Source organism: Lissotriton helveticus, chromosome 4_1, assembly GCF_964261635.1.
Source record: "Lissotriton helveticus chromosome 4_1, aLisHel1.1, whole genome shotgun sequence".
Classification (NCBI taxonomy): Eukaryota; Metazoa; Chordata; class Amphibia; order Caudata; family Salamandridae; genus Lissotriton; species Lissotriton helveticus.
In genome coordinates, this window is record NC_136063.1 from 980,673,731 (window position 1) to 980,691,222 (window position 17,492).

The 17,492-nt window shown below is 45.1% G+C and overlaps 1 protein-coding gene and 1 long non-coding RNA gene across 4 annotated transcripts in view; one reads left to right on the forward strand and one right to left on the reverse strand.

Annotated features, from left to right (window-relative positions):
* Window positions 1-17,492, forward strand: part of MPPE1 (metallophosphoesterase 1) — a 766,027-nt gene that overhangs the window by 458,195 nt on the left and 290,340 nt on the right. For all 3 annotated transcript variants that reach the window (XM_078687603.1, XM_078687605.1, XM_078687604.1), the window contains one exon: window positions 10,887-10,990. In XM_078687603.1, coding sequence (XP_078543729.1) covers window positions 10,887-10,990 — 104 coding nt within the window. The remainder of the gene's footprint in view (window positions 1-10,886; window positions 10,991-17,492) is intronic.
* The window catches only part of LOC144828945 (uncharacterized), a 48,682-nt gene that overhangs the window by 2,337 nt on the left and 28,853 nt on the right, over window positions 1-17,492 (reverse strand). The gene's annotated exons all lie outside the window — the stretch shown is intronic.

Genomic DNA, 17,492 nt, shown 5'->3' on the forward strand with positions numbered 1-17,492 from the left:
CCAAATTTGCCCTGACTCTCCACCACTTTGTGAGTTCCCCGCACCTTGCCGGTTCACACAGAAGCATCTTTTCTCTTCCTGTGTGGGTTGCTGTTGCCAAGGCTGGTTGGGTCCAATCCGGGCACCGACACTGCAGCACTCGCCATCCTTCGTGGGACAGCTCGAATCCAGCTCCTGGTCGTTGTTGAGGCCTCCTGATCCTCGTGGCTGCAGACTCAAGCTACACTTCTTCGCACCTGAAACACCCGACATCGGTGGGCATTCGTCTACCAAGCCACTGGTCACTGGCAAGTGTCCCAGACTCTGTCCCCTCTGCTTTCAGGTTCTTCACATCTTCAATCCAGGCTTGGATCACACCTGACACGTTTCTTCTCCACAGCAGCAGCACTTTGCAGCAGATCGCCATTGAAATCAACGACGATTCCCGACACCAAAAGACACCTATGCACCCGGCTTCCCTGGGCGAGGTAACCTGAGTACTCCGGTGCTCCCGTGGGTGTTGGCCCTAGAACCCCTTAAGTCAGAAGGGGTTTGTTCAAAGTCCTCTCCTAAGTGTCTTTAATCTTTAAATTTCCAACCGTGACTTTCCCCATTTAAGTTAACGGCGATTTGCGGCTGTGTTTTTACACTGCACGATCCCCCCCCGTGGGTCCTCTGTGTCACTACCTTAGGTGGTTCCTTGTGGTCCCAGCGATTCTACAGGCTCTAGGCCTTGTGTCTAGTCAAGTCGTGGTTCTTATACCACTTTCTTAATATATGGTTTGGTTCCCCCCTGGGGCCCGGTGTATATTGTGCTATTTACTGAAGTTCTATTGCATTTAAAGTGTGCACTTTGCTATGTAATCTCCTAAAGATATTACTAGAGAACGTTTAGTAATAAATACATATATTTTATATATAGATATATATTTCAAACATTCGCAGGATAGTCACCAAGCATTGGAGTCTTATCACCAGTGATCCAGTACTGGGTCGGATAATGACATCTTCGCCCAGTATTGCCTACAGGAAAGCAAAATCTCTTGCTGATCACTTGGTGACTAGTAGTCCTGAAGTAAGAGTGAATAAAAACTGGTTGAGTGGCAGTAAAGGTTTTATAAAATGTTCAGTTTGCAAGGCCTGTAAATTTGGAGAAAGTAGAACTCAATATACAATTCCACTGAGTACTAATCCAATAATTATAAAAAGCAAGCTAACCTGCAAAACTGAGTACGCCGTGTATGTGTTGGAGTGCCCTTGTGGCCTGCGCTATGCGGGAAGCACTAAGCTGCAGGTGCATAAGCGAGTGCTCCAGCACATAAGGGCTAAAACCAACGGTGAGATGGCGTACCCGGTGGCCAGGCACTTTGGAGAAGTACACAACGGCAATGTCTCAGGCTTGAGATACTTTGTCATAGATACGGTTCCACCGCAGAAAAGAGGCGGTAACCGGGAGGCTGAACTGAGGAAACTCGAAACCAGGCATATAGTTTTATCAGATTGCAAAGTGCCTAATGGATTAAACACCAGTGAGGATTTTTATACCTATCTTCACTAAGGGTGGTTTAAAAGAAAGCAAAGAACATCTAATGTAGTTGCCTCCCAATCCATTTAGTAGAAAGATCTCATGATTTTAATCTTTTTCATCTTTAGTTTTCCTATTATAAGTTGCACAGGGTGAGCACATATCCACACATTTATCCTTTTAACCGCATGCGTGCGGCGGTTATTTTTGCGCTGTGCGGCTTTTTTCTAAAAGCCGCGTTACATGACGAGCTGAGCTCGTCATGAGCATGCGAGCGGCGCAACTCATGACGAGCTCAGCTCGTCATGAGCACGGAAGTGGTTAAGTAGTCCCAGTAGTCTGATACACTATGGTTGTAGCAATGAAATTTGCTAAAAGAACAGTAAGAGAATGTTTTGCAGGAGGTTGGCTAAATGTATGATATAATAATACACAACCAACTCAGATACAAAACACAAAAAAACTTGTTCTGTTGAAAACCATAGAAATGTAGAGCTTTTAGGTTTTTATCTGTGCAAAGTAAATCAATGGCTGCTAATATAAATCGAGATAGCACAATTATTTATATATTTTTTTACATGAAAATGTTATGGTTGTGTATAGATCAATTATATTTATGAATGTACAGTTGGTGTATATATATATATATAGAACAAATAAGAGATAGGGGAGGGTCTGAGGGTTAGTTTAACGACCTAGGTATCTCATAACCCAATAATAGCCACACAAAACACTAACAAGAGATACCAAGTCAGAACACTGGTGTAATGTACTGATACTAAAGTTACAAGGAAGAGTGGGACACAACAGAAATTACAGATGGCTGAAAAACTCCCATCAGGCCACCATGATGGCGGGGTATCGTCATTTGGGATACGGATGGTAGATCCAATCTTACCCAACCCATCAGGTGATGGTGTAAAGATGGATTCAAAGGTAACCCTCTAGCCAACTGTATTTAATGTGGTGATGGTGATGTGCAACGTGAAAGTGTGAGATAAAAATAACTACTGTAACAGAAAATATGTTTAATGAGCACTGTTACAGTGTTAAGATTAAAATGACGCTACATAGTGTGAAATTATCACTATGTAAAGGCGTAGTGCAGAGTGGTCGACATGTTTCAGCTGAGGATAAACTATATCCAGCTTTCTTCAGGACCGTGATGTTGAATGCACTGCAAAAAATCAGTGAAAACTAAATAGGAAACAAGCAAAAAATCAAGACTGAAGTAATCCTACCAGGAACTTGGATTCCCAATGTTGTCTGGTGGAAAAACGAGTAGATTATCCTCCCCAGCTTTGTGTGGGGAGTTGCCCCACCTCACCCGGCACCCACTCGGGAAAAATGAGGCCCCGCTCTCTCCGTCGGTACCTCGCGCCTGCTTCCAAGTGGGAGTGGAGCAGGCGCGAGGTACCGACGGAGAGAGCGGGTCATCTAATAGCTCAAGCAACAGAGCGACAGGGAATGTTCGTTGAACGCTGTCTTTTGAGATGATAAGTTCGATTCCGGTAGCAGCAATGTTTTACAAAACTTTGTGTTACTGATCAAATATTTATTTAATTTACGCTGACAATGTTACAATAAGTTGGTCACGGTTGCAGGCAATATTATGACCTGGTGAGCGTGTATTGCAAACGCTGGTTTTCATGAACAATGCTGAAATTGTTAAATGCTTTGGTTGCAGCCACGATTTAATTTCGTATTTTGTTTTTATAATCCCACCATTACCAACGTGTAGATGAACTCGAATGTGTAAATATACATTACAAAACAATTGTAAAATCACCTAAGGTTTAATGATTATAGGCGCAGTATTTTCTTTATGTTTTTATCACGTGACATATTACTTTACTTTATTAACTACACTGAAATGCACAAACTTTGCCCGTGATGAAGGAGTAGTATACTCTGAAACGCGTAGGACGTTGTGTCTGCATTAAACTGCACCTTGAATAGTGGCCACGGCTCCTGTGTTGTTCTTCGTTTTCCACGACTACAGGGAAGAGCACGCCGGGTGTGTGTGTGTGTGTATATATATATATATATATATTACAGCTCCAAAGTCCTGAAAATACCCAGCCGGGTTACAGGAATATAAAGCACTCTCGAGCACAGCAGTGTTCTTTAGCAGGGTGGTTTATTAACCAAACAGACGCGTTTCGGGAGAGCCCTCCCTTCCTCAATGTTTACATCTGATATGCGGAGCGCAGCGCCATTATCAATGTTTGCAAAGACATTCAAAACAAACAAAGGACAAATTCTTACATGAAAAGCTAGGCGCCATCTTAGAGTGTACACGATCAACACTATTTACAATGAATTGCCAGCAAGTTTACAACACCTGTATACTGCCGTGTATCGGCGAGGTTGATATCTTAAAAAATAAAACCATGTATTATAATCAATCTAAATACATTTTTTGGCCAAGACATCAATGCATTATTGGGAGATAATCAACTACCGACAAAAAACACACACAAAACTCTAATGTGGTCAAGTCGGACAAAATCTAGCCGTGGATCAGCAATTGCAGCCCGTTAGGACTGCCACAACTTAGGTGTAGTCAAAAACTGAAGCAATTCGTCTAGTTAGATATTGCTAATAGTAGCATCATCCATCACAAGAACAAAAACAAAAACAAAATCATCAGGACATTTTGAAGAATATAGCACAAACATTTCAACTAATATGCAGAAAATTCAATATTTAACTCAAATGGTTCTCAAGATACAGAAATGGACATTATTAACCTAAATGAGAGGCCAGTTCTTCTCCCATATTTAAGCCTCCAGGTGCTTTGGTCTCCAGATCTAAGATGTAACGAGATTCAAGTCTCCTAAGTGTGAGCAATCTATTGCCCCCTCTCGGATTTTCTTCGACTTGGTCCAAACAAAAGTACCTGAGAAGATTCCTGTCACTGTTGTGTTTCAGAGAGAAGTGTCGGGCCACGGGGTAAGTAAAATCTTTATTTACAATGGCCCGCATGTGTTCTAATACCCTCAACTTGACAGGATTGATGGTACTCCCAACGTACCGTAACATGCAGGGGCATATCAGGCAGTAAACTGCAAAGTCTGTGTGACATGACATGAATTTGGTTATAGACCGCCCGTCTTTCCTACCCGGGACTTGGTATGTCAGTGTTCTTTTACTTGATACATATATCTATATATATATATATTGTGGTTCTCTTTTTATTTAGACATTCAAGAGGTGATAATCTGGTAATCCAAGCTGCTATACACTCCTTCAAGATTTAGCCTGAAGGCTGCTCTACATAGCTGGTGCAAGGTGCTCACTCTAACTAGTGGACAGCATATGCCAGGCCAACTTCTCACACCTTGTATCGCTTGGGTACCCAAAGATATTGGAGTAGACGCCTGCCTCACTCACTTTATTGTGACTATATGGTGACACCACTCTCATGACCCTTGAGAGACCTAGAACAGAGGTAAGCAACAAGTTTGCACAAACTTTAAAAAATATATACTTAAGCACGAAGCATGAGCTTTGCTTGAGTGATTGGTTTATATGCAATATGTATTATTTTCAGTGTTTCATTCGTCCAAAACCACCTTTGTAAAAGATGAATTTACAGAGATCACGGACCAATGATACTGTTATATGACAATACTATCAACCAGCACCTTACAATCACTTTTTTAATTTAAGGGACGTTTCCTATTTTAGGAATAGTAAGCCCTGATCCCTATACGGACAAGGGCACCACTACAAGTCCTTACAAAATTTGTAATAGGACCACAGATTACGCGCAAATGTGATAGATAATCACTTTGGGTTCACCATTTAACCTTGATGAAAACCCATTTTTGTTTCTTCGGTAACTCCAAACGATAGAAGATCGAGACAGGTGAGAGCCCTAGGGCTCATGTATGTGCATGGTATGCATGTGTAGGCAGGGATACACCAAATAGCCCTGATGTAGGCCCCAGACTAGACTGGGCTCTTAGCGCGGGCCAAAACATATTAGCATCTATACAGTAGGTTTAATTGAACAATTGTATTCAATACAAAACCTAAGAAATTTGTAATCCATACCATAGGTACCCTATGAATAAAGGAACTCTTTGGGTATACCTGTAGGTATTTTTAAACCTTCTCTCTTCTGGATCCCTGGTTGGCCAGTAAGATTTAATCTAAGAACTCCCATTTCTGTTTTGGTTGAGTCCGCCCTGGTGGTACCATCCTACCAGGGTGTTGATAGGCACAGATGATGAATCAAGTCCCGATAAAGTGAGTGATGCATATACTCCAATATCTTTGCATACCCAAGAGATACTAGGAAAGAATTTTTTTCCTAGAATAGGATCCATACCTATCTTTATTTACCAATTTCACTTCATCTTGTGTGTGACTATTGGTTTTGGGAGAAGGCAGTTGGTCTCATAGTCTTTCGCTCTCCATTTTTGTGATAGCTAGTGTAATAAACGCACTTACAAAACTTCAGTGAATTATGGAAATGTAATTTATGTTTCCAGTTCACCTTGACAAAGGCATGGTGTTTCTGCCAATACCTAAAGGTCTAAATGTGACCAGTTAAACATAAAACATAATGATTCATTATGAAGAGAAAAGACAAGGGCATGTTGTACAGTTATTGTAATCAAAATAGGACCTCTTCCACCGATGTATAGGCTACAGCATTAATATGATAGCATAACGGATGGTTGTCTCACTCAGTAAGAAGTTCGTAGAGCATCATGCTAACAATTGACAAATGTATCAAAAAAGGTCTAAAGAGTCTTCCTTCTGGGAAACCAAGCTACTCCGCACATCTCCTGACCGTTTCTGGCTTCAAGAGTTGCCCCAGGAGTAAGAACTCCCTTCTGTTAAAAAAAATCCGAAATTCTGCATCACCCAAGCTCTTAAACAGTCATTCCCTGGCTCTGCTTCCTCTTCCTGGAATGTTATCACTCTTCTTATGCAACTGGCACTGAATGTATTTTCATCCATAAAAGCTCCAAAGGTCCAACTGTTTAAAATGTACCTACGCAATTCAAGTTCTTTTGCAGACTCTATAACTTACTTTTGATGTTTGTATTTTGCTGACATTTGTTTCTGTCGAACAGATACTTCGGCTCACTTTTTTAAGCCCTGTGAATCCCTGTCCCATTGTTTCTATGCCCTGATCTGCACTTCCCTCCCCTCCTCTCTCCTCCCGCTCTGCCTTTGCCCAGCTTTTTAGGTCTCCCATGCTCCAGCGCATGCACTCTTACAAGCGAAGGGTATTTTTTTTGCAATACAGAGCTTGGACCCAACCTATTACTTACCATTCGTTGGCTTCATTGTCACTCTTCTTTGCTGACTCCTTACAGGCCAGTGTGCGCGTGGCGTCACTTCCTTTTCTTTGTGTAACACATGGACCAAGCACAGATTGATCCAACTTAATTAGTGTCCTTCAGCTGATCATGTTGTGAGTGAGGTATGCGTTCAAGGACACTTCCTCTGTTCCAGTTCTCATGCTGCTTTCTCCTTTCGTTCTGTTTTCAAATGCATCTTTGGACATTGTTTATCCAAGCCTGCATCTTTTGGCTTACTCGTACAACTAAAATAAAATATTTTTTTTACATTAGTTGGACGGAGCCGTTATAATATATACATGTCACAATACCAACACATTTACACCTTCAAGATGCTTTCAGCCGCATGCCTATTTTTGTTGACTTTTAGCCATTCATCTCCTTTATGCCTCCTACATTTGCGTTGATTTTAAGTTTGTACTTTGTTTAAGTTACACCCACAGCTGTACTTCTCAGTACATTCTGAAAGATGCAAATCAGGCAGGAGGCTCACGATTTTTTAAACCCAAAATGGCTTAATTTTAGGTGTGTCACGCCTAAAACTCCTTGTGAAGCAATATAAGCCAATGTGGGAAATACATCCCCTGATTTTGTTTTGAATGTCTCGCACTTTCTTGTTTGAAAATGTTGGCATGTATGCTGCTCCACTCAGTCTTTCGAAGCCCCTCCACTCCACTCCACTCTATGCCCACTCCACCCTACACCAATCTACTCTACGCCACTCTCTGCCACTCCACTCTACACTATTCCACTCTACTCTAAGCCACTTCACTCCACAAACACTCCACATAGTGTTACTCTACACTACTTCACACAGTGCCACTCTGTGCCACTCATCTCTACAATACTCCGCGCCGCTCTACTCTATACCACTCCCCTCTATTCTATGTAACTACTCTGTGCTACTTCACACACACACTTTACACAGGGCCACTTTACGCCACTCGACTCCACACAGTGTCACGCTGCTCTACAATACTCTACACCACTTTACGATACTCCGCTCCATGCCAATCAACACCACTCCACTCATCTCTACGCCACTTCACTTGTTGCAACTCAACTCAGTACTCCTACGCACAATGCCACTGTACTCCACACAGTGCCACTCTACGTTACTCCTCTCCACATAGTGCCCCTCCCTACAATGCCACTCAGTTTCACTCCCCTCTATGCCATGCCACTTCACTCTACTCTACTTCACTCTACGTCCCTCCACTCTACACAACTTCACTCTAGGCCACTCTATGCCACTCCATTCTACTCTGCGCCACTCCACTTTTCCACTATACTCTGTGCCACTCTACGCGACTCATTCTACTCTATGCCACACCATACCACTCTACACCACTCTACTTCACTCTACACCACGCCACTCTACCCCACTCCACTCTAACCCATCTACCCCACTCCACCCTATGCTACTCCACCGTCCGTAACTCCACTCTATGCCACTCCACTCGGCCAAAGTACTCTATGCCATGCCACTCTACTCTATGGCACTCCACGCTACGCTGCTCCACTCTACTCCATGCCACTCTACCCCACTCCATGCCCCTCCACTCCACTTTAACTATTCTACTCTGTGCCACTGTACTACATCCACTCTATGCCAGTCCTCTCTGTGCCACTCTACTCCACGCCACTCCTCTTATTGCCACTCTACATCATGCCACTCTACGCTACGCCGCACTGCTCCGCGCCACTCCACGCTACACCACTCGACTCAGCTCCACTCTACTCCGCTCCACTGTGCTCCACATCACTGCACTCTGTGTTACTCCTCTCTATGCCACTCCACGCTATGCCACTCCAAGCCACTCTATGCCACTCCACTTTACGGCACACCACACCACTCTGTTCTACGCCAGTCTACTCTAGACCACTCCACTCTACACAACTTCACTCTAGGCCACTCATTTCTACTCTGCACCACTCCACTTCACCACTCCACTCTGTGCCACTCTACTCTATGCCACTCCATTCTACTCTACGCCACTCCACCCTACTTCACTCTAAACTCCTGTATGCCACTCTGCCCCACTCCACTCTAGCCACTCTATGCCATGCCACTCTACGTCACTCCACTCTATGCTACTCCACTCTAGCCACTCTTGCCACTACACTGTACATCACTCCACTGTATGCCACTCCACTCTGCCACATCACTCTAAGCCATGCCACTCCACGCCACTCTACTCCATGCCACGTTAAGCCACTTCGAGCCCCTTCCCTCTAACCACTCAATTCTGTGCCACTTCACTACATCCACTCTGTGCCAGTCCACTCTGTGCCACTCTACTCTACTCCATGCCACTACACTCTTTACCACTCTACTCTTCATCATGCTACTCTATGCAACTCCACACCACTCTGTGCCACTCCGTGTTACACCACTAGACTCAGCTCCATTCCACTCTACTCCACATCACTGCACTCTGTGCCACTCCAAAGCACTCTGTGGCACTCCACTCTACGGCACACCACACAACTCTGTTCTACGCCACTCTACTCTAGACCACTCCATTCTACGGCACTCCACTCTATGCCACTCTAGTCTTTGTCACTCCACTCTATGCCACTCCACTGTACAACACCTTGCACCACTCCACTCTATGGCAATACACTCTGTGCCACTACCCTGTGCTGCTCTTATCTATGCTGCTCTGTGCCACTCCACTCTACTCCATGCCACTTTAAGCCACTTCAAGCCCCTCCACTTCAACCACTCAACTCTGTGCCACTTCACTACATCCACTCTGTGCCAGTCCACTCTGTGCCACTGTACTCTACTCCATGCTACTACACCCTTTGCCACACTACTCTACATCATGCCACTCTATGCAACGCCACACTGCTCTGTGCCACCCTGTGTTACACCACTAGACTCAGCTCCATCCCACTCTACTCCATGTCACTACACTCTGTGCCACTCCACTCTATGCCACTCCAAACCCATCTATGCCACTTCACTCTATGGCACACCACACCACTCTGTTCTACCCCACTCTACTCTAGACCACTCCATTCTACGCCACTCCACGCCATTCTATGCCACTCTACTCTTCGCCACTCCACTCCACTGTACAACACATTACACCACTCCACTCTATGGCCATCCACTCTACGCCACTACCTGGCGCCGCTCTTATCTATGCTGCTCTGCGCCACTCCACTCTATGCCACTCTTCTCTACTACCACTCTACTTTACACCTTTCTACACCACTTCACTCTGCGCCACTCTCGTTTATGCCACTCTCCTCTATGCTATGCTACCCTACACCACTTTGCACCACATCATTAACTTTTAGCAATGCTAAACAGCAGCCAGGCTGCTGTACAACATGGCTAAAAGACATTGGCCAAGCCAATAGCTCTTGCATAGGCAAGATCTATTGGCTTTGCCAAACGTTTGTTATTCCAGCTGCAGTTATTTCTTCCTATGAATTGATTTCACTATATGAATCTGGTTTTGTTCAAAACACTCTTATACTTTGAGGTGAGTGAATAAAATGTGTAAAATTTGGCACCTCGAAATTGGGACCTAACACATCAATTGAGGATCTAATTCCCAAGACCGAGGTGCACAAATTGCACCCCAATTGTAATCCCCTTTTTGGACCTAAACGGGGGCCTGTGCCCGAAATGGGATTATGTGCCCCTTTGTTATCAGGTCCTAACTCTCCTTGTTGCTTCCTCGTGGATCCTGCTTTGTCCTTCAACTAAACTTTGTTTAGTTCAAAGTAAAATATCATAGTCCACAGTAAGGAATTAGCCACTCCACTTCTCACTACAATTGTCACACTATATGTTTTGCATGCATACTGTTCTGTGACTGAAATGCGCCAGAGCTTCTGGAAAATAATGACTAGTATTTTGGGAAACGCATTTGTTCTTTTTTGCCCTTAATGACTTGGTAGCTTCTTTTTCACGAACTTACCATATCCAGTCTGTGAGGTTGAAAAGAACGTTCAAAACAAGTGCATATTGTTTGTTTTATAGGTGCCCCTATAGAACTTGTGAAGTGATTCAAATGTGTCAAATCCTTGTTTTGCAGGCCTGGGCTGATGACGTCGCTCGCTTTCGCAGCATGTTTAGACACGCAAAATACACAGAGCTAATAGCAATTGCTGGCAACCACGACATTGGATTCCATTATGAGTAAGTGTTGTTACAGTGGTACGGTACCTGTTCTTTAAAAATAAAAACAATTTTAAATTAATTTTACAAAGAGTACAATCACAACCGCTGTTACAGGGTTAGCCAAGAATGGATAGTAGTCGTTTATACATTGTTGTATACATAGCTAGCCCCTATTCATTGAATTTTGAGAGCGAAAGAGAAGAAAGAAGGAAAGGACAGAAAAATTAGTGGTGAAAAGAAAAAGGAATAGGACAGACACGGAGAGAGGTACAGTCGCTGATCATTACATTGGCATCAGCTAAACATACTGCATTGTATCTGACACACTTTCAGGATGCTTGAGTCCGCATGCAGGCCTGCCCGTGCTCTTATTAGGGAGCAAACTTGGGTCCAACTGTTTATGGGGGTTCATAAGAGTCTAGGTAAGTGTCTTTAGGAGTGTGTCCTGAATCTGTGAGGTTACTGTGTGAACAAAGAAGAAGAAGAAACTCTTTATTGTTTGGTTAATTAAAACCATAACAATGTTACATTAAAATTTATATTTTTTATAAGAGTAGTAAAACACATTAGACACCTATGACGTCCTTAAATGAGGGTTAAAATAGTCTTTCAGTATAATACAAAAAGGTTTGTTTATATTGTCCGTTAAACAGTTTTCCTTTTTAAGGCTAATTCTTGATACAGTTCAGTCGAGTGTCTTCATGGATTAAGGCACTGAGTTATTGCAGCCCTACATGTCCTGATTTTCCTTGTTTAGGGCTCGGCCTACGTCCCACGAAGTGGGCGTGGCCTAAGAGTCCTTTTCTGAGGGCTTCGAAAATCGTACCTACCAAATTCCAAAAAGCTCGTGATTTTTGCTGGTTTTTTTTGCCAGCTGCATGGCAATTGGCCCTCGCATGCTTGTGTTTTTACAAGAGAGCACGCAATAGGCCATAGAGTTGCTCCGCCGAGTGCATATTCCGTGCGGACACGCGCAGCAGAAGGGCATATTTCTTCAATTACCAGCTGTCAGGGCCCGCGGTAATTGAAGACAGATGCTGGGCGCGCGTGCACCACTCTCCAGTTTGTTTTATTTCAGCTGTGTGTGTGCGCGCATTTTTCCTTGCGACTAAAGTTGGAAGGAAGTTTCCTTTTCCCGGAATATTGAGTCGATGTTAAAACCGGATTTCGAATTCTCAAACACCTGGCTGGTTAAAGTTCTCCTGTTTCTTCGGTTCATTTCCCCCTGATTCGCGTTCATAGCGGCAGCGGGTCATTTTATTAAACGTTAAGATTCGAGGTCAGATTACTAAAGGAAGCCCAACCTCAGCCCAGACGCGCCTTGGTGCACTGCAGGCACCGTGGGGAGACTCCCGCCCTCTGCTTGGGTTTCAGGGTGTCACCGAGGCAGAAGCGCCTCCTTTGTGAGGAGACGGCACCTCGTGTCCGCTGCAGAAGAGGGCTTGACTCCTCTGGTCTGTGTAATGAAGACCTGCCCAGGATCACAGCGGCATTAGCGGCCCATTCTGACCCAGTGTCCTATACTCTGCTCAGAAAGTGGGTCACTTGACACTCGGACTCCAGCAAAGTGATTGATTAAAACATCTTGAAAACAAACATCAGCTGTCCTAGAAGTCGACAAAAACCCATTTTGAATTTCATGTCTGTGGGGGTCAACTGTTGTGGACGTTTTAAGGCATGGGCAAAGTGGGCTCTGGCCCAAGGCCCCAACCTTTCAGGGGCCCCCTGATCGAGCCAGCTCTGTTCTGCAGAGAGTCTTGCCCTGATGACATTTCCCCGAGTAAAAAAGCAGCCTGGTAAGTACCATTGCTGCGCTGAGCTTGTAGACACATGTCTGTTTTACATCACAATTGCTTGGCGATTCACGTGCTTAATTTGTGAACACATTTTCTTGTGCCTATATATCAGTACAAAGTACGAGATTCCTGTCCACTCACCTGTGTATTTTCTTATATAATTTCATTCTAACGTGAAAACTCTTCCGTGTAAGAAATTACCAGAGGCTTGCGAAGCCCCACTGACGCATATTCAGCGCGAGTTCGCTTTGGTAAGGGAAGCCGGAGTGTGAGGAGGCTTTACCGTCGCTTGACTCCCAGTGTGGCAGTCTGCTAGCAATATTCATTCCTTTCTCCGTGGATTGGGTTATTGCAGCTGTTTAGCCTTGGATTATATCAGGCTTTCGTGTGATAATGAGTCTGTGAAGCGGCGCCTTTGCTTGGAGTGCAAGCCCTCGCACCTCTCCAACACACACACGTACATGGACAGGCAAGTATTCTCTTGCGTCACCCCTGTGGCAGGAAGCCCACTCGAAGTCTCTTAATAACTAAAATGCAGGCATAAAAGGAATCTTTGAAAGAGGAAACAAAAGGCGTGCTTTTTCTTTACTTTTGTGTCGTAGAGGCGCACGTTTCAAACGTTTTCTCTCCATAAACAAACTAGCAAACAAAGTGGCGTTTTGGTGACACACGTGAATCTCAGCCTTTTCTATCAGTCAGTGTTCTGCTTCTGAATGTTTGGCACAAGCTGAGGTCCTAGTCTGTCGTGTTTAATTACGGGTCCTTTGTGGGAACCATCACATGCTCGTAAAGCAGCAGCTCTGAGGGAAGAACACAGCAAGAGAGAATGTCTTTGTTTCTGTATCAACATCTCACCATATGTCATCATAGTTAATACCATGCCCATGCCATCGCCGCCTGTTCATTAACTGTTCACTTCCAATAAATGCGTCGTATCCAATTGTCATCTTCCAATAAATGCGCGATGTGACAACATGCGTTGTAATCATTTCCGCGATGTAAGCATGCGCGATGCAACAGCATGTGTTGTAAACATTTCCGCGATGTAAGCATGCGCGATGCAACAGCATGCGTTGTAAACATTTCCGCGATGTAAAATGTGCGATGTAATGCACCCGCGATGGGCTCTCATCGTTGTAATGGGTGTTCGCCCCAAATAGGTAGTACCATCCAAAGGCCTTTTTGAGACCGAGTGAGGCCAGTCATTGGGGCTTCTTTTTTCATTCCTGTTTGATCTGTCTCAAAGGTGTCACTGTAAGAGCCATCAATCCTCCTTTTGTTAAAGTCTAATCCTAATTGAGAGCTATCTGGAGTCTAACACTTCAGTGCCAGGCAGGGAAATAAAGGCACTCAGGATATTATTATTATTATTATTTTTTTTTTTTAAAACCTTTATTTCGTATTATTGGCAAACATATACGGGCCCACAACCATCCGGCCGGCCACAACATCTTGCAGGTCAAAGCAGCAATTGAAACGGCGACTCGGAAACAAATGAGAACAAAGCATAATCATTCCATAGTACATCAGGGACATAGGTAAGCCCGAGAAGCAGGATAAATAAAGGTTTACATTTTAAATTTATAGTATAGCGAAAAAATTAGGAGTTGAGGAGGATCGAAGTCCATACAAAGTGTCCAAAACAGAAACGGGCGAGCGATACCGACAGAGATCCAGCAAGCCGTAAGATTAATACAAAATGGCGGCTTATCGAGAATACAAAAGGATGTACATTCCCACAGCATGTCACTCGCTAGTCACCACCCACCCCGCAGCGATCCCACCCACCGCCCAAAGGAAGGCAGAAAAGAAGAATAAAGAAAAGAAGAAAAGGCCCATAGAAACCAAAAAGGAATATGGAAAACGCATACCCCCCACCCTACACGCATGCAGAGGCTACGGCCACCCCCCCCCAGCAGCGTGCCTGTCGCCCCGAAAAGACCCGAAATATAGAAATAAGAAAGAGAAAAGAAAAAGGGAATCGGTGAAGATCGGAGGAGGGCTAAACAGTTGGAAACAAAACCATCGACACATTTAACCCAGCAGCCCCACCCCCCCGGCCCCGGAACCCAAAACAGAACCAACGGCTAACTCCCCAGTCCAGGTAACATTATCCAATCGAAAAACAGGCAGCAGAAGGCAAAAAAAGGAGAAAAAACAGCATCAACCTTGTCCCCTTCGGTCGAGCACGACGACGAGGCACCATCGCAGCGTAACCCTCGTGGATGGAAAAAACAGACAAAACGACGGCCACAATAAAGAGCACTGTCCACCAAGGTCTGTCCACTTCAATGTCCCACGGTCGTCGGCTGAACAAAACAGGAACCCTCGAAGAGTGACCAGCCAAGACAAGAGCAATAAAGCCAGGAGAAAACAGAGAAACATGTCAGTAGTACACACAGGATTTGTTCGGCATAGCGTCCAAAAATCATCCCCCAGCCAGCGCCCCGGCACAGATAGCGCACTCCATTGTAGCCTAACCATGACAGGCAATATCACAGCTGGGTGCTCCAAGGTCTCCACGCAGATCTGGGGAAGCGCAGCCCGGCATTGGAGCACAGGGTGTGGCGAAGCGCACTGCACAGCGAAACCCATTCGGCAAGTCGGGGGCTCCACGGACAGAATGGCGTCAAGGCGGTCCCCCAGGTCCCGAGCAGTGGTAGATAGGGCAGTGCGCAAAGTACTCAAAGCGCTCATAACATCAGCAAACGTTAGAGACGCCACAGGTGAGGTAGATGCAGCAGCGTCCCGCACTCAGGGCACAGCCGAACTGGTCTGAGCACAACACCGGTCAGAGACATCCATCGTGCATAGGCAGCCAGCACTCCGCAGAGCCAACAATCTCAGGGGCCCAGGGGTCACGCAATCCGGCAGAACACCGCACTCATTCGCGGTGCAGCGCCAGTTGTCATATACACCAGCAAAGCAGCCCCGCTTCGGTAGATGCAAGTGTCGAGTGCGCAGTCCAAGATGGCACCCACAGCGTTACTGGCAAACAAAGAGGCATCAAACGTCGGCTACCGGCTGGGGGAAGGACACATTGTAGCACTGGTCGCAGAAACAGTGTTGCAAGCGTGGAGGGAGCAAGGCGGGATGAAGCGTTGCGGCGTGAGGAGCAGTACAGCAGCCGCTCCCCGCCAGTCGACCGTCGGAAGTGAGCACGGGTGTGGCACTCAGGAGCAGCCGCCCTCACCGAACAAAGACGGGGACGCCGCCATCACGCCCAGAACGGGACAAGGACGTTTCTCTGCCTCCGCTGCGGTAAACACGCCGGGGAGCGCACCGTTGGCATCAGGACAGTCTCCCGAGTCCGAAACATCTGCGCGGGTACAGGATAACAGGCAGGATCAGCCGCCCTCCGGAGGGAAAGCGAGAGGGTCGGCGGAGCCGAGGGATCAGGCGGCCATCATGGTTGCAGGCTAAGCTCCTCTCTACTCAGGATATTATTAATTCACAAGTGGTTAGGCGAAACTATGATTTGGAGGCAGGTTGTTTGGCTTTGTTCAACCCCTGTATGTAAGAGAAGTGCATGCAGTGTAAAAGGGTCATTTATATCTGTCTGTATAAGTATTTATACTAAGAACGATTATGTGGCACTTGCTAATTTTCTTTTCTAGCACTGCCAATGTAAGGTGTCAGAGTGCTTTACATCACACACATTTTATATAGAGGCAATGAGCCATACATAAGGGCTACAAGGTTTAGGAGTCAAATACCATCCATACTGGGAGGCATTATATGATAAAAGTGCTTTGTCTGGAGCAGCACAAAATCAGGCATTAAAACATAATGCAGTGGGTTAGGGTTAACTATACTAGTAAGACGTTATTACAGGTGTATAGCTGAAAGTGCCACAGTATAAGGATTGTAACTTATGAAATGCAATTAACAAAAGGATCTCTGTAACAAAAGTAGTAATACACTGAGAAATCTACGTAAAATACTAATATGTGTTCTGCATGTTACCTGTTGTGGTATGCAGTAGGTACATTAACCCTCTATATTACTTTATGATGAATAGAAGCTGTGATTTGACAGTGGAAGGTGCCTTGTCCCTATAGTATACTTTAAAATGGTGCCTGTTTGTGACTAATAAGTAAGCCAGAACAATTTTTTTAAAATAAAATCTTTTTATTAAACACATAAGAGCAAACAATAACAAGAAAAAAAGAATTGCCTTGGGTGACATCCGCCACTGTGCAACTATCACAGTACTTCCTTGGTTACAGCAAAAATACAGAATAAACAATAACGGAATCAGGTGGAATCCAACATCTCAGTAACATCTGCTGGAGCGGGGGGCACACAAATATCACCTCGGTATGTATTCCAAGCACCCCAAATCTTCCCCCATTTTCCGGGTCTCCCCCTAGCAACATACACAGACCGCTCACGAAACATACACCAATCCAGGTCTTCCATCCATTTCCCAAACTGAGGGGCCTGGTTGGCAACCTATAGCTGCGAAATATTGCGTTTGGCAATCATACAAGCAAGTGTGACCCAGAGTTTCCCGTGGGTCGTGAGGTCGGAAGGCTCCCATACATTGAGCAAGCAACGGCGCGCTTCCAACTCAAGCTGCACCCCCCACACCTCCCGTATTTTCCCATGCACCGCAGTCCAATATTCACGAACCTCCGCACACTCCCACAGCACATGCATAAATGTCCCAATCATCCCACACCCTCTACGGCAGTCCGCATTTGCAGCTAAACCCATCCGCA